Raw genomic sequence first — 24,930 nt, forward strand, 5'->3', positions numbered from 1 at the left:
AATGTCCCTCGTATTATTGAAGAAAAATTGTGACAAAAATCAATAAGTTAAAAAGAAAAGGAAATGTTTGAGGGAAGGAGTGGATATGGAGGTGTATATATTTATGAGGAAACACACCTGAATGAGTTAAAATCAGATGATTAAAGTCAGATTAAAAACTTTGAGAATATCATGTGCAAATTTCAAAAAACTCTTGTCTGTTGTACAATAAAATATTCAAAACCAGGACACAAAAATGCTGCAAGCTAGATCACCAAGAGATGGCCTTTAATTAATCTTCAGTTTTGGCAGACATTATTTATTGCAAATGTAATGCGTGTATGTTTATGCTAAGATAAAAAATCAACTAAAATTTTAAGACTTATCTAGTCGCATTCTTCTTTCCCTTCTGGTGAAACACAATAGTCAGTTAATTTTTTCAACACTCCCTTGGTTGACGGTGGCCAAATATATACGTTTATGGGTTCTTGTGGTACATTTGTTTGGTTATTCTGTCCTTGTGCTGTTCTCCTTTTCGACACTGACCTCATCATCCCATTATTGAACACACAGAACTTCCAGCAACTGGCAAGTTCGGCAAGTATTTGCAGCAAAATGCAAGAAACTGTTTCCACTAACTTGTGAAAGCTGCTTCTGCAAGTAGACGGAACTTGCAGAAATCAACGTGCTTGGTTTGTTTCCAAAGCAAACAGCTTGCAGAAGTAGCTTCTGCAAGACTTAGATAAGTTTGCAGTAGGGGACACACATCTTTAAAGATAAGTTATCCCAGGACATTATTCCATATGACATTATTTAATGAAAATTGCAAAAGATCTCTGTTGATCCATCGTGGATATGGTACAGTGGCCAGTCAGATATTCAGCAAAGAAAAATCACCAGACAGCCGTATGTCTTCATAATTTCTTTTATTTAGGGGACCAATTTCCACATCTCATTAATGCTATCTTCGGGCCCCTAGGCACTCCATGTATATACAGTCAGATATATCAATGCTTGCATAACTGGAGCCATCAATCTGGATTCTGTGAATTTGTTTTTGTTGTGTTTATATTGAAGACTTGACAACAACTCAAGTTAAGCCTTTGAAGTAAACACTTCTAACATGAATTCACGGAATACAGTTATTGATATGTGAATGCAGGCTTTCCCGGTGTATACTGCTGATGAAATATTCTCGGGCTTCCGTCCAGGTAGCTGCGTTGAAAATCCACGATGTTTCGATGGGTATCATCCTCATCATCTTTTGGCAAAGTACCCCCCCCCCCCCCCCCCCCTCCCCCGCCAGAAGATGATGAGAATGAAACTCATCGAAACATCACGGATTTTCGACGCAGCTACCCTCATGGAAGCCTGAGAAGATTTCATCCACAGTTATTGATGCCTCCAGTTCTGCAAGTATCAATGTATCTGATTGTCTATACGTGGAGTGCATAGGGGACCCGAAGATAGCATTAATGAGATGCAGAAACTGGTCGTGTAAATAAAAGAAATTCTGAAAACGTAATGGCTGTTTGGCGATTTTTCTTTTTTAAACATGCAAAATATGTGCTTTCACTGATTTATGTCTCCCCAAGATTTGAAGTGATTGTAACTGCAAATATGGCTGAACTAAATTGTTTTAGACATTTCAAAATGCTTTTTTTCCAGTTTAAATTCTCATTCATGTGGACACCTAAAATTTTTGGAGTTTCCACCCTGTGTGTCATTTCCTTACCATGTGTTACACTTAGGTTGGTTTAGTACCTTGAGATGTGCAGAACTGAATACATCATGTCTTTTTGAAATTGAGAGTGAGACCATTTGCAGAAAACCGGTCAATGACACTTATTAAGAAAGCTGTTTATAGTTTCTTCTGTTGCTATATTATACATGAATTGATTACGATATTAGTGTCCTCTGCAAAAGTAACTGCTTGTCGCATATTAGTGAAATTTTTTTTTACATATTTGAGGAACAATAGCAGACTTAAAATTGAGCCTTCGGAACCCCACATGTGATTTCTCCCCGGTTAGAAGAATCTCCCCGATTAAACTGATTGAATTACTGCATGTAACATTCTGCATTCTTTTGGATAAATATGACATTGTCTATTTGTTGATTATACAATAAGTGCATAAAACCTCAATGTATCTAGGAAAATGTTGTAATTTACACAGCCAGATGCCTTAGATGGGTCATAGAAAATACTTCAGTGCTATTTTGTTATGTAATGTGAGTAAGATTCGGTGAGTGAACTTGTAAATGGCATTCTTAGTTGAGCAACTCTTCTGAAATCAAAACTTAATTTACCAAAGGTACTATTGTTACTCAGGTGGGACACTTGTTGATACAGCCACACAATTGAATTTCATTTGAGTTGCTTTCTCAACACACTACTGTGGTTTTTCTCTTGAACTATTTGTCCCTGTCTTTTCTATGACATTTAGAAACCAATCATTAAACATATCTGCTACCTGTGATTGGTCATTTATAGCCCTTCCATTTAAGTATGGCTCATGATAGTCTAGTACAGCTTTCATGGGCTGTAAATTAAAAATATTTGTTGCTTAAATACCTGTTACGTATTGATGAAAGGGCAATACTAAAAGATATATAAATTGAGATTCTTGAGTGCTTACATAGACATCCACATTTGAAATGAGCAATAAATAAATTGGCTGCCTTTGAACTAAAGTGGTCTTAAGTTAGGTATGTCAAAAAGGAGAAAATCAACACACTTGTAGCAGTAGCCATTCTGCAGAGGTATTTTCATATTTAGGACACGTGCAGAAATGAACATCAGTGATCAGTTGTGTAGGTGATTAGTAGTGTGTATAATAATTTCTGTAACATACAAATATTACCTAGACCTCTTACTTTCAGGTTATTTAAACACTATACTTTCAAAGCTTATCTTCCTACCAAAGATGTGGGCTACAACTTATCACAACTTAAACATTGATACAAGAAAAAGTGTCTTCAAATTCATGTTCATAATACACCAAGGTTTTTAAGAGGAGGCAGTCATAGTTATGGGAATTGAGGACATTCAGGAATTTGAGCATGTTCATTAGATCAGTAGTGTTTACTAGTTATGTTTTCCTGTACACTTTGTGCCTCTCAAAAGATTGGATGGTGCTTAAAGCAGGACGCGTGTGTGTGTGTGTGTGTGTGTGTGTGTGTGTGTGTGTGTGTGTGTGTGTGTGTGTGTTCCTTGTTAATACTACTGATGGTGATTCAGGTCTTTGTTTTTGTGTGCAGTGCATAGTGAAAGTTTATCATGCATGCTGAAAAAGCCTGGCTGTGAATGAAGTTGGGAGGAGAAAGTAGCAAGTGAAAGTCTCTCTCGGGAAGACTCTGTGGCTTAAGTAGATAGTTACCTACCATAAAGCCATGTCTGTCTCAAGTAGCTTTTGAATATTTTGTAGAGCTTAATCTTTCTTGGATAATTGTAACACATGTGAATCTAGAAGAATCAAATCTTAAAGATATAGGCACTGACATTAGCTCAGTGACCATAATATGTAATAGCTATTGTGCAAATGAAGACCAAGAATGGTGGTATCAGTCTCTCTCTCTCTCTCTCTCTCTCTCTCTCTCTCTTTCTCTCTTTCACGTACAGGACCCAGAGAGATTTTTTTTTTTTGGGGGGGGGGGGGGGGGGGGGGGGGTTGGGGCATATGGGACATTTCTTGTGGAAGATCTTGATCGGGTTATATATAAAAAAAATGAACACACTGTGACCAGTGCTGCTTTCTCGGACCATAATATATAGTGCTCATTAATCTGAATGGTCCTTAAACCCTTCCCAATATAACAGTGTAGCAGGTGCATGAACTTGGACTTTATATCAGTCTTTGATGACAAGATACTTGAGATCAAAGACTGATAAAATTGTGCCTTCTGAAAATGTTGGAAAGATATTAAGATATGCTCCCCAACTGAGTTTAGGGAAGTAGCTTCAAATATACATGTTGCTATTGTTGTTGTTGTGGTTGTGGTCTTCAGTCCTGAGACTGGTTTGATGCAGCTCTCTATGCCACTCTATCCTGTGCAAGCTTCTTCATCTTCCAGTACCTACTGCAGCCTACATCCTTCTGAATCTGCTTAGTGTATTCATCTCTTGGTCTCCCTCTATGATTTTTACCCTCCACACTGCCCTCCAATACTAAATTGGTGATCCCTCGATGTCTCACAACATGTCCTACCAACCGATCCCTTCTTCTAGTCAAGTTGTGCCACAAGCTCCTCTTCTCCCCAATTCTATTCAATACCTCCTCATTAGTTATGTGATCCACCCATATAATCTTCAGCATTCTTCTGTAGCACCACATTCGAAAGCTTCTATTCTCTTCTTGTCTAAACTATTTATCGTCCACATTTCACTTCCATTCATGGCTACACTCCATACAAATACTTTCAGAAATGACTTCCTGACACTTAAATCTATACTCGATGTTAACAAATTTTTCTTCTCCAGAAATGCTTTCCTTGCCATTGCCAGTCTACATTTTATATCCTCTCCACTTCAACCATCATCAGTTATTTTGCTCCCCAAATAGCAAAACTCGTTTACTACTTTAAGTGTCTCATTTCCTAATCTAATTCCCTCAGCATCACTCGACTTAATTCGACTACGTTACATTATCATCATTTTGCTTTTGTTGATGTTCATCTTATACCTTCCTTTCAAGACACTGTCCATTCCGTTCAACTGCTCTTCCAAGTCCTTTGATGTCCCTGACAGAATTACAATGTCATCGGCGAACCTCAAAGTTTTTGTTTCATCTCCGTGGATTTTAATACCTACACTGAATTTTTCTTTTGTTTCCTTTATTTCTTGCTCAATATACAGATTGAATAACATAATGCCAGTATATTGAGAGCTGATCAGTATTGATTGAATGAACTGTTGGAGGATTTATCTTATTTGCGGCCGCTTAATCAGAGCTCGGCCTCACACACACACACACACACACACACACACACACACACACACACACACACACACACTCACACACTCTCACTCTTATCTTCCTCCAAATTGTAAATATTTTTTGATGTTACTAGAAGAATACTAATCAGGTACCTTTAATAAAGAATTACAACTATTTTGTGATTTTGCTAAAATCTGCATTCAGTGTATCCTGGCAGCTACATTAATGTAGTGTAACATGTATCTGATGGAAGCACTGTGCTTCTGCTTAGTACAAGGGTGGTTTGTAAAGTTCTCAGAACGCAATAGAAAAAAAGTACTTACATCACTGAAACTTTTTTTAATTTTTCAGTGTAACCTCCTTGTAGATTAATGTATTTACTTTAATGATGTGGCAGTGCCTTGATCCCATCTCAAAAATGAGTTTCTCCAGGCCTTCAAAATAGTTGTCAGCTCTGGCTACCAACTCTTCATTTGAAGTGAATCTTCATCTGCCAAGAAAAATTTTCAGTTTTGGGAAGAGATGAAGTCCGGCGCAGCCATACCAGGTGAATAAGGTGGGTGTGGCAACAATTCAAACCTTAGTTTGTGTAATTTTGCCATGGTGACGGCACATGTGTGTGGGCGCGCATTGTGTTGATGGAAGACGACTTTCTTCCTTGCTAAACCTGGCCTTTTTTCGTGTATCTTTTGTTGCAATTTGTCCAGGACATTAGCAAAGTGTTCTCTCGTGATAGTTTGCCCAGTGTGGAGATATCCACTAACAGAACCCTCTTCACATCCCAGAATGACCGAGCGAGGTGGCGCAGTGGCTAGCACACTGAACTCGCATTCGGGAGGACGACGGTTCAATCTCATGTCCGACCATCCTCATTTAGGTTTTCCGTGATTTCCCTAAATCACTCCAGGCAAATGCCGGGATGGTTCCTTTGAAAGGGCAAGGCCGACTTCCTTCCCCATCCTTCCCTAATACGATTAGAGCGATGACCTTGCTGTCTGGTCTCCTTCCCTAAAACACCCAATCACATCCCAGAACACTGATGCCATGATCTTTCCTGCCGAAGGAATTGTCTTTGCTTTCTTTGGTGGTGGAGAATCAGCAGGTTTCCACTGATTTGACAGTTGTTTTGTCTCTGGGGTATAGTAGTGCACCCAAGTTTCACCTGGGGTCACACATTTTTCCGATATGTCCCTTCTCATGCAATTTTGATCCAGCGTCAAGAGTCACGGCACCCATCTTGCAGATAATTTTTTCATTTCCAATTCTTTAGTTAAAATGTGATATACTCTTTCAGATGAGCAATTTCATGCACTTTCAGTCGGCGATCCTCCATTACCATTTTGTGCACTTTTGCAATGATTTTTGGAGTAGTGATACATCTTGGCCGACCAGAGTGCGGATCATCATCTAAGCTCTCGCAACCAAATTTAAATTCATTTCTCCACTTGGCAACAGTTGAATATGAAGGAGCAGAGTCCCCCAGTGTATTCTGGAACTCTGCATGAATATCCTTTGCTTTCATACCTTTCTTTACGAAGTACTTAATCACTGCTCGAATATCTATTTTTTCCACCTTTGAAAATCACTAAGTGGGCACAATAACATAGCCATGTCACCGCCACGGCTCTCTTCCAAGAGCACTGATGTGGCACATGTTTACAGGCAACTGTCCAATGAATATCACGTGAGCAACTCGTTGCACTTGCACTGGCCTCTCGTGGTGATTTTGAGAACTTTCCAAACCAGTCTCGAGTTACTGCCCTCTTACTTATATAAGTAGTTTCTGAAGGTGTAAAGCAAATGACATTTCTTATTTTTGGAGTTTTCAGTTGTGCTTCCACAACTCAGTTGATCAAGACATCACTGCCAAAGCCTTCGTTAAGATGTTACTGAAGCCTTTCCCATCTTGTGATGGTCTCTCTTTTGAAGTCATCCAGTGTGCGAAGTGGTTTCCTGTGACAATGCACTGAAAGTCTGAGCTGGTCCCAAGCAACCTCAGTCATTAGCAGATACTGCAGACCATTCCATTCAATTGATTCCTGCCCCCCTAGGGGAAGGTATCCATCTCGAAACATGAACCCAATGCTGGGGAAGGTATCTATCTCAAAACACGAACCCAATGCTGAAATCTTGACTGCAGGGTGGGCATGTATGTTGGAGGATACTTTTCCAATACAGCACAACCCTCAAATTACCCTAGATGTGATGAAAGGCATCTTGAAATCTGTGCACGAAACTGGCCAAAAACGACCCTCCCACTTCATCCAGGAGACTATATGACTGAGATGTATTTTGGTACCTGCTCACCTCCATACTATTATATGATGATCATCAGCTGTCAGACAAAGCCTCCACTCACCAATGAAGAGAATCTGATGCTACTGATCCAGGTTCCATTCAAGTGCTCCCTTACCCACCTTCTTTGCATACCAGCTGCTGGCAGTTTTGTGCTACCATTCACACTGGACACATGATGGCCAAATTAATTGTGTGGTGGAAGTTACATGCACCCTGGGCCAACACAACCTCACTGAGTTGCTTCCAAAAAGGAAGTGTGCAGTTATGATGCATTCTTCTCATAGTACCTACAACCCATAATTTCCAGTTAGTGGCCATCAGTTGGTGTTGTTGACTCCAGGTAATCTCTACGTGGCAGATTTTCAATTTTGTGTGTCTCATGACAGAGGGTGCATGTTTGAATGATGTTGTTGTAGGAGAGCAACTTCTGGTGCTGACAACAGTTCTTGGTGTAAAGTGCCATTGTGTGCACAGTCTAAGCTGTGCAGTGTTTAGTCTCCTTAAACCCTTAATCAACATCACAGATAGGACCAATCTGTTTCAAGGACCTAAAGTTTGTCTTCCACATGACCATCTTGCATCTGTTTCTTTAAGCTCTTCAGGAGTGTCGGGATGCTACCATCATTTACACCTATGGCGCTAAAACAATGGATTAGATGGGATATACTTTTACATCTCTCACCAATCAAGAACAACTCTTGTTAACAGCAACATGTGTTTCTTACAGCAGAGCTCATAGCCGTTAACATCACCATACATTTTATTAAACAGGACCCCTTCACCCACATTTTAACATGTAGTGGATCAGTAAGGAGTCAGTAGGCTGTTGATCAATGTTACACTTGTCAACTTGTGGTATATGCTAGTCACAATCTTTTCTCTGACCTTAATCATACTACTGACTCAGTTGTCATATTGTGGTTCCCAAGTCATGTTCGTATTCCATGGAATGAACTGGATGACTGTTTGACTAGAGAGCAATTACTCACCCAGCATTTGCTTTGTGATCTCTAAGGTTTTCTCAGTGTGATTGATTAATGATGTGTTTCTTTGTGTTCAGTCTTATTGCTTCCATTTTATGTACAGTCTGATTGGAGTTGAGGCAACGAGTACATATAACAGCAGAACACACGGCACCTGAAAAAGATAGCTGGGTCTGTCATTGAAACATTGTTCATGAAATGGAAACAATTACTTCGCTAAACACCTAGAAATATACTATTAACATCTTCTTTGACAATCTGGACACAGATATACAAATGCAGATAAGACTCAGAAATTGATCATCATCTAATGGGCTACTGTTCTCTCTTCCAGGAGGAAGAAGAGGAGCAGCACCATGCAGCCATAGTCTCCTTGATAGCACAGAGTTTATTAAAACTACATTGTGCTCTTCCTTCTGTTCCTCTGGGAGGGAATCCACCATATTATGTTGTTTTGTGTTGGTCAGATTAATCCATAATTTTATGTTAATGTAATAAGTCACCACTGCTTTGTGGTTGCAGAACCTTGCAGACAGCAGCTCACAACATAGTGGAATGCCACCACCTGACAATCCATGCCAATCGTGGTCTTCCAGATTTTTTACCTCTAATGTTCGTAGATGATGTACAGATAGTTGAACTAGGGTTTCAACTGCTTTCAGGTCAGAATGGTTGAATCTGAGGTGTCTCCCATGCATGCTGCACATAGGAGACCCTCAATCCTATCTCCTCTGCCAGCCACCCTAGTTATCCCTCTTTTATCCTGTTTTTAATTGCTCTTGGATGCAATTAGCTCTTTTTTTTACCATGCCCTGTTTTTACTTTTTTAGGAGTGCCTCTTCATGTAATACTCTCATGATCCTAAGAATTCCTTATTCTTGATACTAGCTGATGGCAAAAGAGTAACTGAACAAGTTTTTACACTTCCCATGAGAAAGTGGGTTCTGTTCCCACATATAATACATTGGTGATGGTATAGTTGTGAGACACCCCTGCCAAATGCTGAGCCCCATGGGCCGAGGGATGTATCACCTTTGCCTACTCACCTGATTATTTTTCTTATCTTCTTTTACTGTCGTCCATCCTACTGATGTTCATAGCATTTTTAGCTTTTTTTAAAAAATGTGACAGATCCTCTCAACCCGGCTAGATGGAATTGTTTATTTCGTTACCGTCTTAACCCCTGTCTTGTGTCAGGAGGGGTTAGATGCTCTTGCTGCTGATAATCCCTGTTGGAGGGGGCAGGAAAGGGGGGGAGGGAGGGTTACATGTCAGCTCTCTCCCATGTAGAGTAGCAATTCTACTTACCACCGCAATTGAGTCAAATTTCTGGCTGATACCAATAACTTCAGATGGAATTTTTTTTTTAAGGAAGGACTGACCACTCGCTATTTAGTCCCTTATCCCCCATCAAAAATCATTCAGAGGGAAAAAGGAAGAAATGTAGCTTCTTGTGGCAATGTATCCTTTTATCTCGTGACACAATTGCTTAGAAGCCAAGACATGGCAGGATACTGTAGCTTCCCAAATGTGACTGTTGCTTGGGATTGGATGACAGGATTTGGGGAGAAAGGGAAATAGCCAGTTGGCCTCAGTGAGGGAGGAGTCTTGATCTGACTGTGTTTTAAAAGTCCTTTATTACAAAAGGTAAGTATTGGAATTAGTATTGAGTGATTAACACTGAGTGTTTTATAACTTTGGACTTTATTCAGTGAACCCTTTATATAGTTGATCTAAATGAGTTGTGTCCATGAAAGACCAAATTTTTACACAGAGACAGTTACTGAGTAGCACTGTTCGTCCTAGTAAAAGAACCTGTTCGTGCTAACTGCATCTGCACCCATGACGTGACACACAGGAGTCCTCAGTTAGAAGTCCATCTACTGTTCAGAATTGCTGCAGATAACTCTGGGCTCATTCCTGCTCAGCTAGTAACTTTCACGATTTCTGCCAGTACTGCTATCTTGGCATTTCCACTAGGATCTGCCTATCCTATCCATCCTCTACTCCTGCCTGCTCTAAGTGCCATGACTCTTTCTTCAGAGTGTGTGCATCTGAGTTTTAATCAATTTCCCCTTTGCCTCCGAAGTCCCTCACTTGGTGTGATGAAGGACCCTCGCCGTGTCGTGGGCCCTAATTATGCACTGATTTTCAGAATCTGTGTGGAGGAAGGGAGATGTCTGTTGTAAATTCATGTCATGAACCTGCTGTAGGCTTTTCATAACATACATGTGCTCCTTCCAGACACTTTCCCTTATCCCTCTCTTACTCTCACTCTTAATGATAATTATGGTTTACAGTGTTATTGCTTAAGCACTGCTGATGCCCTCATGGCGCCACCGGCTGAAAAGATTCTTTCTACGTGACTTAAGCATCTGCCATTTTATGTAAGCCTGTTACCATACTCTGGTGCTGCCTGCCTCATAACTCTTACCATGTTATTCTCATGAAGCTTTCCCCATTTATGAACTCTTTAAGATGTGGCTGTCATTTCTGTGGATACAAGATAATACATGAAATTTGTGTTGATAATTACTTTCATAATATTTTCATGTCTTTTCTAGTGGGCTGCTCTCTTCCGTAGCATATTTGACTTTCTCCTGTTGTTGTTACTGTCTTGCATCAGCTACATATTATGTTGTGATTAATAATTGAACACCCACACTGCAGTTCTACTCATTGTACTATTGCTTTTTCATTTATAAATCTCGTTTTTTAAGATAAAATTCCAGATACATTTTATATTTTCTGGAGTTTTAAATTTTCAAAGTAGATAACTATTTTATTTTAAAAATACCAAGTTAATCAACAAATATCGAATGACCAAACAAATGTAAAGTAATTTTAGTGTAATTGAGGAAGCAGTAACTTTTCTCACTGCAGCACTTTTTCCTTTAAATTCATGATGTTCCGTTTAACTTGTAAGCACAAATACTATTAAGCAGAGTAGTGATTGTCCATTGTTGTTAAAAAGTTATATTGTCTCTCTAAGTATTGCACATATTTTATTAATGTAAATCTTCACTCTTCTTCATCCCTTGTTGCACTCCTTGAGAACTACGGAACTTGAATTGAATGAATGCATACTGGGTTTCTTATGTCACAGTCTCTTCATTTTGCGAAAGACTTTTCACTAAGTTACAGTGGATCTCAGAAAATTGTGTCCTCCTGAAATGCACAAAAGGTTCAGTGGTAATTTAGAGCAGGCAGACCCATCAAGAAATTTTCACTTGCTCATCTTGTCTCTGGGCCAGCGTTTAACTCCATTCAGTCTCATTTATTTAGGGTAGCCCTTTAAATTATTCTTATTTTCAGCATTGTATGAGAAACAAAGAGTTGTATAGTTCAAGCAGCTAAAAAGTGTGCATCAAGATACATATACGAAAATCAGACTAATACCACAGTGGGGTGCCTGTATATCAAACCACCTTTCTGGTCATATTTTCATGTTGTTTACAATTTTATTTTTAGTTTATATTAGACCTTCGTTAGTCAACTAGATTACTGTAAATGGCAAGTTCAGTACTCTCCATGAATTGTGGAAACTGGTATATGAATACGAAATTAAGCTAGAGAGTGAAGAAAAGGAGACAGATCGAAGAATTAGATAAGAGCATAAATTTAAAGTCCCCCCCGCCCCAGCCCCTTCCTCCCACATGAAATGTATAAACCTACAGAGGGTTCATAATCAAATGGCCAGTGAAACCACATCAGAAGAGAACCATCCACAACAGCTGCAGTAGTATGAAATCCCAAATCTCTTGACTGAAATCATAAATTTCATGAATTGAAACATTTGAAGAAAAAACATCAGTGAATATATCACAATAAAAAATGTCCCTGAGATGGATCATGAGAAAATGAACATCAGTTTTACTTTGCGAACGGCTTAAGATACTGATAAGAGGTTTTCAGAAAATGATAGTATGCAGATTGGCACATAATTTGTTTCATGGTTAATTCTCTCTAACTCTTGTCTCAGCTGAGGTATTGGTGCAAGTATGATTTTTTATTTTTTTTAATGGCATTCAAAAGCTCTTGAAAATATGAGTGCAGTGATTAATGCCTGTTGGTTGTGAAACATTTCACAAAAATATCAAGAATTGTGTTCTCGTGGTTACATTTAGCAATCTTCTCAGTCCCACATCAGCACAAGTTACTGAGGCAGCTACCTCTTTTACTAACAGTTTCAGCTGTTGGCCTCTTTTCAACCTCTGCAACATGTCTCCCTCTTTTAGTAAACCTGTCTTCAAGGACACTCATAGGTTGTACGTCAGTATCAATGCTGTTGGTACCTGATGCACTGCCAGTCATAGTGATGGATCTTCTGTATCATCTGCCTGATAAGATATTGACTTTAATGATTCTCTTTAGAAAATCATCCACATTACTGTCACATACACTTGTATTCAGTTTCTGTAACCATGGAAAATTGCTACTTTATTCGCTCATTGTATCTTTGTTTCCTGGTTTGACATTGTAAATTTTGAACTTTTTAACAAGTTTGTTTGTGTGGTCATCTTCCGCAGCAAGCATATAAATACTTGTTTTGCAAATCAAACTGTGTTATCCTGCTGCTAGCAGGAAAAGGCAGTTTGATTACCAAAACAAGTATTCGAACTTTTTGATTAACATTTCACAATGCATGCAAACTGTTTTTGGTGCTATCTGTTTTATGGGTATTATGCTGTGGTCCAAGGATACATTTATCTATCTAATGTCTCATCTTCCATTGCTGGAGACATCATCAGAGGCTGTAACAACTCAGAAAGAAGTTACAATATCAAATAAGCTCAGCAAGCCAAGCTGTTTGTATGCATCCACACAACGGTCAGTTTATGACATTGTCAGACCGCTACCTAAGTTCACTGAGTGGCATCGACATATGTTATGAATCTTTATTTAGTACTAATTCCCACAACTTGTCTAATTTCAGTCCTCCCTCTTTTCTGTTAAAGTTGATTTTGTGTTTTCGAATTTCAATGGCCTCTGTACATTGTAGCATAGTAATGATTAGATATTGATTGTGAAAGCCTGCATTATAGAAATGGAAATGATTGTATGGCATTGTTGGCCAGGAGGCCCCTTTCGGGGGAGTTCGGCTGCCGTATTGCAAATCCTTTTTAGGTGACGCCACATCGGTGACTTGCAAGTCAATGATGATGAAGGGCACACAACACCCGGTCCCCCTGCATGGTAGGCGGTAATGCTACGGAGGCGGACAACCTGCATTATATGATTGCATGAATATTGTCTTGTATGGCTTATGTAATTCATAGTGTTTTTCAGTTTCTGTCTAACTTACTTTTTCGGTTTCAACCTATATTTGTTGTATTACAGAAGAACTCTTAAAGTTAATGCAGCCATCTAATGATTTACTAGCCAATCAACAGGTATCACCAAAATGGAGCTGTAATACTGACCAAATTTCGTGTTTGTATTTCATGTTAGCTATTGAACCAGGCAATAAGTGCATGCTGTTGGTTTTGCTGTGCTGATGTTATACCGAACGGAACAGTCCAAGGAAATGAAAACTATGGTCACCCATTCTTGGCCGTTCTCCTTCAGTCAACAACTTGTATCATCCCCTTCTTTTTTAAAATTTTCCTGTTTCTTATTTTGCACATGAATACACTGTATTGGTATTTTGAAATGATATGACACATTTCAAGGGCTGTTTATCATAATAAAAACACATGTGCAGTTCTGGCATGAGTACAGATGTTGGGCTCAGTTACTTTGCGAGCATCTGGATTTAAACCATGTTGTCATGCATGATACAATAATACATGTGCTCGATTCCTTTTCTGTAAATGTTACAGTAAATATTTGGATTCTCCAATGTCTGTCTGTCTATTGGAGTTAATTCATTCTCCTCTGTGTGTTTCCTTAGCCTGCCCTGAAGTGATATTACATGTAGTTCAAACTGGAAAAGCTGTCCAAAAAGATAGGCTGTTACGTAAATTTCAGCTAGCACATAAAACATTGCTTGCTGCTGCAAAGAGGGTTCTGCTCTATACTTTCAGCAAGTGCATAAAATATTGGTTCCTGCTGCAAAGGGGGTTCCTTATCAGGGGTCTGAAGCTACTGAATAAAATAAGTTCCTGGCCAAAATAGTTGTTCTTTATTCTAAATTTCACTAGGTGTACACTGCCAGCTAGTTGATCCTAATGTACAGTGCTTGATGTAAGAAAAACAAGTTGTTGTTCATAGTTCATACTGTCATGCTCACTCACATATCACATGCTTTCAGAGGTAGCCAGCATAAGCATAGAAGTAATGACCTGCTGTGTAAAGAATCATTTCTTTTGACAGTCAATAAATGTTTTGAAAGTTCCACAATGATTCTCAGTTTTGATATGCTCAGTTTGTACTACACAGTTCAGTAGCGTGAAGTTCAGAATTACAACAGTATAGCACGCCACCTGGAATTTTTTAGCCCATCTGAAGCAGTCACAGAATTTTTAAAACTTCCAAAAACATTGTTTACACTTGATCAGTCATTTTCCAAAACATTCTGCTTCTGTACAAAGGTAAATAATAACATTTTTACTGGAACTCCTAAAAATAGTTTTGTTCACTACTGGAGCTGAGTTTCCACTCCTCAAGGCAAGGTGCACAAATATATGTCTCCTCCAGAAAGCATGAATATTCCCTGTTCTGATATGATGGGACATATTGTAGCCAGTTAGACCATCCTCGCTGTGTGTAGCATTTTCCTCTTGCCCAACTGTCGCACTCGCATAGGTAGCAGCACTAATAATGGAGCCCCCTTGCAAATGCATCTGCATCGCAATAACTTTGAAGTCTCCACATACCAGCCATTCATGATTATTCTAATTAACACAGTTTATAATAGATTTTGACATGATCTTTAGCTAAGGCAGCATATGTGACCAGGATGGATGGCCTTTGATTACTATTGAGCAATAATATTGCTTTCATGCTTGCTTTTGAGCCAGTATTTAGTGTTTCCAATTATCTTGTTTGTATGTAAGGCTCAGACCTTTCATCAAACTGTAAATGTCACTGTAAAATGTAGCATCGCCTTTGGAACCGAAATTACACTCAAGTTTTTTCTGATGCTCCCAAAACATACACACACATAACGTTTATTGTGTCAGCAATGATCTTTCACTGCTGCAGTCATGAGGCAAAGAGTTCAGCTTTGTGCTGTGAAAGATCTAAATGGCTAATCAGGTGTCAGTCAGTTCACAATGCCATTTTTTATGGTTGTATACTGGACTGGAAATGTCTGACTCACTCACTCGCGGCTGAGGAACCCATGTGACAGTGCCTTTCCATGTAGCTCTTGTAATGTCTCATAAGTGTGACTGTGAAACATAAACATCTTTTTTTACCTGTAAACTGAGCTGGGAGACAATTTTAGCATTGAAATCTGTGTTTAGCCCTTTTAAATACATAAAGCACATCTACTTTCATTTCTGTAACAAATAAAAAAGTGAAAATTTGTGGACCAGTGAAAGCTCAAGTGGTGGGTATTATATAAGCTATAACAATGGTAGAAATTATTTCACTTCCTTTTTTTTCCGTCTACAGATCCTTGAACATGGAACAAGAAGCCCGTGAACGTGAGAAAGAGAAGGAACGAGCCCAGCAAGGTCTCGCAGGGCTGCCCACTGGCACGGCCACCCCAGCAACAGCGGCAGTTGCTGAAAACAGTAAGAAGCATTGAACCGTTGTTCAGTTAGACTTTTTAAGTATGTAGTACAGAGTAAATATATTGTAACTTGAGTGAGGCACCAATGGCAAAGGCACTTGTAGAGAGGCACTATACATGCGGAAGGGTATCACATTGCTGCTAGTTTTCAATCAGCGGTGGGTAAAAGAAATTACTCTTAAGACTCCAGTTCACCAAGCACCATCCACTTAACTCGTCTGCATTTCTCCATGTTATGTCCACTTCCATTGCATCTTATTAAGATTATTGTTACACTCCACTCTAGTCTTGTTTCCTAATCCATTTACTTGTTTTCGAGTCCCTCTTAGTAATTCTGCACATTTGCTGGGCAACCCTCAGTTTTTGTAAGGTTTCCACATTAAAAGTACAGGTCTCATTGCTGTAAGTGAGAACTTTTTAATGGACACGGATTGTAAACATTCAGCAAAAGGCACAAGGAAAGATTGGTATTTAAAATTGTATTTAGTTTTTTCAAATACTCTCAGACATCAAACAAAAGAAGCAGCTATTCGGGTAGCAGAGTACTTGTGGAGTGCACATAGGTATTTTTGTGGGTGGGGCTATATTCTGAGGTCCTCTGATGGACCCCTTCCAGTTGCTATGCAGGGAACAAAATTATGTTGCATCTAAAGTAAAGACACTTTTTAATGTCAAAATTTTAACAGTAATAAAATTACAATGAAATTCAGACATTAGCTGCTTACAGGTTTTGATAAATATCAACGGGGACAGTAGAAAATGTGTAACCTGTGCAGGACTTGAACCCGGGATCTCTTGCTTACATGACAGAGACGCTCTCTCCGACTGAGCCAACGAAGACACAGAGGATAGTGCGACTGCAGGGACACTTCCAACTTACTGTTCAAACACCACATTTGTAGTGCCCCTGCCCACTATATTCATTACTCATGACAGTCAATCTACGAATTCCCGTAAGGGCAATGTGAGTGCATCTGCACTGAAGAAGATCATTGGCCAGTAAACTTAAGCATTTGTAACGAAGTCCCTAGATTTACTACCGTCAAGGAAAGCTGTCCAATGCAAATTATACTCTGAACTGATAGCTGGGTGAAACCCAAAGCAGTGAGCTCTAGAATATTTGATAAGGTATGGAATGTTTATTGAATAGACAGTTATATGCTACAGGAGAGGAAGTTTTCATTGTAGTCAACAAAAATATTATATCTATTGGGTTTGAATTTGAATTTGTCTGCAAAGTTATCTGTATGTGAGCCCAGGTGAACTCAAGTTAATTTTTGGATGTTTTTGCTGACCTGCAGATTACACCAGAACACTTGCATAATCATTCAAAGAAAGTCTTGGGTCATAGCACAGAAGTACCTTGGTCATGCATTATTAGTTGCAAGCAACTTTAATCGGCTGAGTATACTCCAGATATCTGCGGATTAATTGTAGATGGCACTGAAAGTGATTTCTTTTAAGCTATTCTGAATACATTTTTCGGAAACTGTTTTGAGCAGCTGGTCTGACAACCCACACTTCAGACATCTACAGTGTCAGTGTAGAGACAGGATTAGTGATCATAATGCCATTGTGGAAACAGTACTTGCTTAACTTTGTAAATCCACCCAGAAAACTAGGAGAATTTTAATGCTGGAAAGATCGGATGAGCAGCTGTTTGTGTCCTAATTAGACAAAGATTGAACATAATTTAGTTATAGTATAATGGACATAGATGAATTACGGACGAAGTTCAAAGTAATTCTAAATTGTGCTCTGGAGAAGTGTGTAGCAAGTAGCTGGACTAAGAACAGAAAAGACCCGCTGTGGTTTCATAGTAAAATTTGGAAAATGCCGAGGAAACAGAGATTGTTGCACTCTTGGTTCAAAACAGAATGCAGAAATGTTGAAAACAAAAAGTAGTAAAAATATGTGCATCTTTAAAAAGATAGATGCTCAAAGCATACAGTTACTTCCACTGTCATAAATTAAGCCGGGTTCACACAGGCAACAAAAGTATCGCCACTGCTAATGGTGAACTGCAGTTGCTTTGTAATTGCATGTGTGAACCCCTAGTTTTCGGTGGCGCCATTTAAGAAGCGAAAATTTTGTCACGCCACAAAAAGTTGAACTTGGTTCTACTTTGTTGCGCCATTTTGCCTTCTCCACAATCGAATAATGTCATTCGATTGCTACCTCGCGGCTGGATTCAAACCTTTCTAGTGCGTATAAGTTCGCAGATAGTGCTTTTTGTTTGTGCGTTTGCTATTAATATGTCGAAAAAGTGGTCAACAGTGACAATTATGTGATTCTTGGAGGTGTATCAAGAATGAGAATGCCTTTGGAACCACAAAAGCGAATCATACAAAGACAGAAATTTGAGAGATGCTGCATTAATTGAAATAGTAAACAGTATGCGTGAATATGTACCTGGAATTGATGTAGCTACAACAAAATTAAAAATTCGAAGCATTTGAAATGCTTACATGAATGAACATAAAAAAGTACTGAAATCACTTAAGAGTGGTGCGTCTACAGACGGAATTTATATACCCATCCTTGCTTGGTTTGAAGCTGCAGACCGGTTCTTAAAACATGTAGTTGAGACAAGAGAGATGAGAAACACTTTGGTAAGTAATATTTTACAATTATTATGTTTCCAAAACATCTTATTTAGTAATATGTACAGCCGTTTAATCAGCTGAGACAGGTGACGCCATTTTGCAAACTGCGCAATTACGAAGAATTTGTGGCGTCCTGTGTGAAGGGTAGCTCACAACGCCACTCCAGAATGACTTGACTAGTGGCGATACTTTTGTTGCGTGTGTGAACCCGGCTTTAGCAATAGAACTTGCCAAGAACCTGAGAATTTCTGGTCACAAACAAAAGTGCAAAGCACATTCAAGGTTCTGTTCAGTCTCACATTGATCAATCTGGTGTGGTAGCAAAAGGATTGCTGAAGTTTTAATTTTTGTGTTTAAAAAAATTTTCCTCGCAGGAGCAACATACAGACACATTATTGTTTAATCATTGCACAGACTTCTATATGGAGAACATAGAAAGACATCCCTAGAATAGAAAAGCAGCTGAAATAGTTGAAAACAAATAAATCGGCAAGTCCAAATGAAATCCCAATTTGGTTTTAAATATCAGAGACAAGGGTATTCTCAGGTTCCCCAGGGTAATGTGATAGGACCATTCAGACTTGTTCTCTATATAGATACATAATGTGATAGGAAGGATGAGCAGCAATCTGTGACCGTTTGTTGATGGCGCTGTGGTTGATCACAGGAAAGTGTCATCATTGAGTGATTACAGGAGGCTGCGACTTGACAGATTAAAGATCTAGGTGTAACGTTGCAGAGCAATATGAAATGGAGTGAGAGGCAAGGTCGGTTGTAGGGGAGGCGAATGATCGACTTTGGTTAATTGGGAGAATCCTAGGAAAGTGTAGCCTTCAGCACTGTTAGTGGCTTACTTAATTTTGCATTTGTCACAAATATCTCACCCAGCACAAACTCCCAAGCAGGAAGTTTGAATATAATTTCCTTGATACAGAAAATCATGTCCAATAACTCAGTACACATTTAGAGAGAACCACATACTTAAAATTCAGCTTGTGGTTTTCTTGTACACTATACAGTGAATCATGGATGAACGGCTGTAGGTGGATTCCATTTTCCTAGATTTTTAAGATGTGTGAGTGGCTTGACGACTTGTTAAGTAATAGAACCCTGTATGTTATCCTGGATAGCATGTTCATCAGAGACAAGGGTATTGTCAGGTTCCCCAGGGTAATGTGATAGGACCATCCAGACTTGTTCTCTATATAGATACATGATGTGATAGGAAGGATGAGCAGCAATCTGTGACCATTTGTTGATGGCGCTGTAGTTGATCACAGGAAAGTGTCATCATTGAGTGATTATAGGAGGCTGCAGGATGACTTGGACAGAATTTCTGTTTGGTGTGATAAAGGGCAGATTGCTGTAAGTGTAGAAAAATGTAAGTTAATTTGAGTGAGTAGTAAAAACAATCCTGTAATGTGAAGAGTACAGTATTAGTAATGTGCTGCTTGACACATTCACATTGATGAAAGATCTAGGTGTAATGTTGCAGAGCAATATGAAATGGAGAGAGAAGCAAGGTTGGTTGTAGGGAAGGCGAATGATCGACTTCTGTTAATTGGGAGAATCCTAGGAAAGTGTAGATCATCTGTAAGGGAGATGCTGTCTAGAACACTTGTTCACTGTATCACTGATTGCTACTGAAGCCTTTGGAATCTCCACCAAGTTGGATTAAAGGAAGACGTTAAGGAAATACTAGAGGAATAGTCCATGAAGTCAAATGGGCGTCCTTGGAGGGAAGGGGATGTTCTTTTTGCAAAACACTATTGAGAAAATTTAGAGTACCAGCATTTGCAGCTACTGCAATACTATTCTACTGCCACAAACATAGATTTCACATAAGGACTGCGAAGACAAGAAAAATTAGGGCTCATGCAGAGGCATATAGAAGTCCTTTTTTTCTCACTCCATTAGTGAGTGGGACAGGAAAGGAAATGACTAACTTTGGTACAGGGTACCTTCCGCCATGGGGGCTTGGGAAGTATATATGCAGATGCAGAAGATAATTTTCTCCTGCATATTTGTTTTACTGTCCATCCAGTCATTGTCTTCAGTTATCCTAAATACAATAATTTGTCAGTTGGTTCTACTACTTCATTGCTTAATTTTATTCTTTTCTTTTTGAACCTTGATTGTACGTTGTTTTAGTCTTATTGCAATGGATTCCAGGCCTACTTGCAAACTTGATATATCAAGATCTGCCATTCGCTGTCGTAAGTTTCACACTCACTGAAGACAAACAACACAGTATTATCAAGCGGAATGCTGGCATTTCAGGTTGTTAGTTTGGTTCATGTTAACCATTAAATGTGGAATGTGTCAGATGAACAACCATAGAACACACATTTAAAAAAGATGAGAAGATATTTATATAATTGCATGCTGGCAATTTACAGGTTTTTCTGTATAAATGACTATATCTGCTCAAGAAATCCTCTATTGTATTTCAGAAGTCATTAAGAAGAAACATTTTTTATCTACATTTAAAAACACTGCTACTATCTGTCAGAAATTTTATTTACATATGTATGGCTAGATTGTCAAAGGCTTCTATTGCTATATAGTTCACCTTTTTCTGTCCCAAAGTTAGATTCAGTAATGGGTAATGCAGATCCTTGATGTTGTAGTAGTTGTGAATATGTCTGTTTTAAGTCTCAGACTCCGTTGGATTGTTGATAGCAAATTTTGTAATGGGATGAATGTAATGTGAGGCTGCGGTTAGTATTCCCAGTTGCTCAAATTGATGCTTGCAAGATGTACATGGATGAATCGTGCTTATAATTCTAATGGCTTCCTTCTGCACAATGAATAATTTTTGTCTAAGTGAGGAGTTACCCCCACCGTTTACAATTATTCTAATACCTAAACATTCTTGCAGATCTACTACAAGTATATGGCTTTTCCAGTGTAAATTTCCATCAGTATGTTACAAAAACACTATCCTGTGAAATTTAAAACTTTCACAGCATATACTGCACCATAAAATTTCAGGCAAACAGCCAGATGTCGAAAAGTTGCTTCCAGCTGTCGCGTTGTTTTGGAAAGTCTTCTGGTGCATAGTGGCCAAAGCACATTGAGATCCTCTATTTAAAACACATCAGTATGTGTGCAGTGTATTAGTTGTCACTTTGTGTGCATTAAAAGGGTGCATATGCATGTGGTGCAAGTCTGTGTGTTGCAGGAAACGTCCTCTTTGGTATGTGTTCAATTGTCTTCCCATGATAAAACTGAAGAATGAAGCCAATTATGCATAGCAGGCATTACCTAACTGGAATCTGTCATCCTGATTGATAGGCGCCTCAAACAGTCATATTTCCAGTGATTCATTGATAACAGGGTTCCAAAAGTTTGAACTAAGGGACACAATTTTTGTTTCATTGTATTGAACACTTGGGAAAATTGGGCTTTTCAAAAGCCCACTAATGCCAATCTGTATTTGCAGGCTACTAGTTGCCACCATCTGGCACAAATAATGAACATTCTGAGGACCTTGATTTGCTAAGCGCATATCGCCTCAGATGCCAGTGATGTGCAAGCAATATTTGAACACTTGCAGACTGTTTCCTGGAAAATGGATATTCATCTCAGCAGATACAGAGAGTACTACAAACAATACAACAAGGAAGAGGACGAAACCTTCAGGCTTACAGCCTACCTGCCATAGATTGGAAATGTTTTTGTGGAAATGGGCAGAATATCAAGAAAACATAAGGTTAAAGTGATCTTTCATCCTCCATAAAAAAATCTTCACACCTTTGTTATCAGGCAGGATGTGATTTAAGAGCAGTGCAAGATCCTGAGTGAGTGTGGCAAATCATACATGCTATAGGAGAGCTGTTGGAACAGTGTTCAGCAGCACACTGTAGAACACCAGTGGCATACTCAGCTTCTCCGAGCCAGGAAATCTGCTTTCGCAGAGCACTGTAATTGTACTGGTGATCTCATGAAATACAACAACACAAAATGGTGTGATTCATACTTGTGTTATCAATGAATCAGAAGAAGTATGACTGTCTGAGACACTTACCAATTGGGATAGTGGCTTCCTGTTAGATAATGCATGGAATCCTCTGATAAAATAATGCTATGCTGTGCATAATCTGCTTTATTCTTCAGTTTTATCATGTGAAGATAATTGATCTGATTAGAAAGAGGGTGCTCCCAGCAAATCAAAGGCTTGGAGCAGATGCACGTGCATCCTAATAACACAAAAACAGTGACAACTGGTACACTGTGCACCCGCTGGCTCCTTTTAAACAGAGGAGCCTAGTGTACTTTAGCCACTATGCATCTGATGATGGCCAGAAGAGTTTTGTCCCGAAATATTGTGGCAGCATCTTATTGACAGCCAGCAGCTTGTCTGAAATCGTATGGAACAACCTAACACTCTTTAGTATTTCTTGTCTTTATTCTAGGTTAATAGGAGGTGGGATATTTTTGATAGTACAAAATTGTGTGTGTGTGTGTGTGTGTGTGTGTGTGTGTGTGTGAGAGAGAGAGAGAGAGAGAGAGAGAGAGAGAGAGAGGGGGGGGGGGGAGGGGGGGGGGGGCACATGGGCGTGTGTGGTGTTTCTTTTTACTCTAAGCCCATCAAAGGTTGGCTCTGAAAGCTAGCAGGTGTTACTTCTTTTCTGTGCACCCAACTCAACGCATCGGCTATTCAAAGTGGTCTCCTTTGGTCTTAAAGTATTTGCGTGGTATGTAGAAGTCCTTTGTATGTTATTTGTGGTTTCATTAAATGTTCATCTCCTCAACCTTGACAGTTTCTTTTTTACATCTTGTTTGGAATGAATGTTATTGTGACAGATTGGTTTGTAATGAAGCTCCAAGGACTATGCTAGACTCAGATATGATAGTTTGGTTGTGAGTTATCAAGGACAACCAGTGTGTATTATGACAAGGAGCTTGGTTACTTGTACTGATCAGTTCAAGCAGTTACTCAGAGGGAAGTCAGTGACACAAATAGCATACATTTTGGTTATGAATTGTGTGATAAAAATTTCACTTTCTTAGGACATACATATTGTTAACTTTTATGTTTTCAGTAGCTGTTATTTCAAATACATTGTGTATTTTATCTTTATATAGATGTCACATTTTGACCCAATCAATTCTACCCATGGCTGCAAAACATGTCTACATGATGCTCCCTGTTTGATTATTTACACACTCTCTTATGTAAAGTAAAAGTAAAGACTGGACCATAGCTATGCAAGCAAATGAAAATCAATTGCCAATGACAGGCAGCAAACTGTTGAAAATATAGCTGTCTCCAGCTGCAAAATCAGTGTACAACCTGGAATTAGAATGCAGCAGATCAATGAATATTTAAATAGACACAAGAACTCTGATTTATTTGGCAAGAAGTATCTATGCACGATACAGGTTCATATTTAGTGGTGTCATAAAACAGATTGTGCTGTCAAGGAACAATGTGTTAATCTTAGGGCAGTTTTCACAGACCAAAGAAATTTCTGTGTGAAAACTACCTAGGAAAGGATGATCTGTGTTTGATTAGATTGGGTCTGTAACTTTCAGCATGATGTTGACGGATATTTGCAAAATTATTAGAAACAAGGGGAACTAATTCAGTCTCGTGGCTGCAAAAAATCAGACACTAGCTGAAAGAGCAAAATGTAAGCACCACCCCAAGAAGGGAATGACAGAAATTGCACTGAGAATACAGCCCACAACATGTAAGTCAGATAAAGGAAAATTGTGTAAAAGTGCTACATTAGAATATGCAGTATATTGATAACAAGAACTTAGAAGTGGAAGTACTGTAAAGTGAAATAAACCAGACATAAAGGTGTGGGATTAATCAGAGTTAAATAAAAATATTTTGAAGTTGTGGGTGTAATGACAGATGGCTTTAGAGTGTTTTGTGTATGCGGATCACCAAGTTGCAAGATTAGTGTTTTTATGAATAAAATGAGGCTAATTTACTGTGAATGAATATGAAGAGAAACATTATTTATGGAGACATGAGAAAAGGATCAAAAACAAGATAACATGTTGAAGAATTGTTAATGAAGTATAACAGTGAAACAATCTGCACCCAGAGGCATGACTTCTCAAAGTCAGACAGTTATTTACATAATCATTATCCCTATGAAACACACGTGCTTCAAATAGAAATATCTGGTCATCATGGGCAGATGACCTGCTCTTGCCCAAATGTTGACATATTAAAATCAAAACAACCAATGAAGCCTTTATTATAAGTAAGCAAAATAATAATTTCTGTAGAAAAATACTGTATTAAGTAGGGAAACCAAGACTAGCACACCCAATGTAAATGCAAAGCAGCATACAAGACTAGGCACCCAAAGTAAATGTAAAGCAGTGTGGAATGTTCCCTATGTCTGAAAAAGTGTTTTATGTTCAGCATGTGAATGTTGTTGCTCTCAAATTCTGAAGTGTTGCTTCTTGGAATACTGTTC

The 24,930-nt window shown here is 38.9% G+C and overlaps 1 protein-coding gene across 1 annotated transcript in view; it reads left to right on the forward strand.

Annotated features, from left to right (window-relative positions):
• The window catches only part of LOC124711432 (signal peptide peptidase-like 3), a 78,973-nt gene that overhangs the window by 11,501 nt on the left and 42,542 nt on the right, over window positions 1-24,930 (forward strand). The window contains exon 4 of the mRNA XM_047241501.1: window positions 15,758-15,879. Within this exon, the coding sequence (XP_047097457.1) occupies window positions 15,758-15,879 (122 nt within the window). The remainder of the gene's footprint in view (window positions 1-15,757; window positions 15,880-24,930) is intronic.

The sequence above is a fragment of the Schistocerca piceifrons genome, chromosome 8 (assembly GCF_021461385.2).
Source record: "Schistocerca piceifrons isolate TAMUIC-IGC-003096 chromosome 8, iqSchPice1.1, whole genome shotgun sequence".
Lineage (NCBI taxonomy): Eukaryota > Metazoa > Arthropoda > Insecta > Orthoptera > Acrididae > Schistocerca > Schistocerca piceifrons.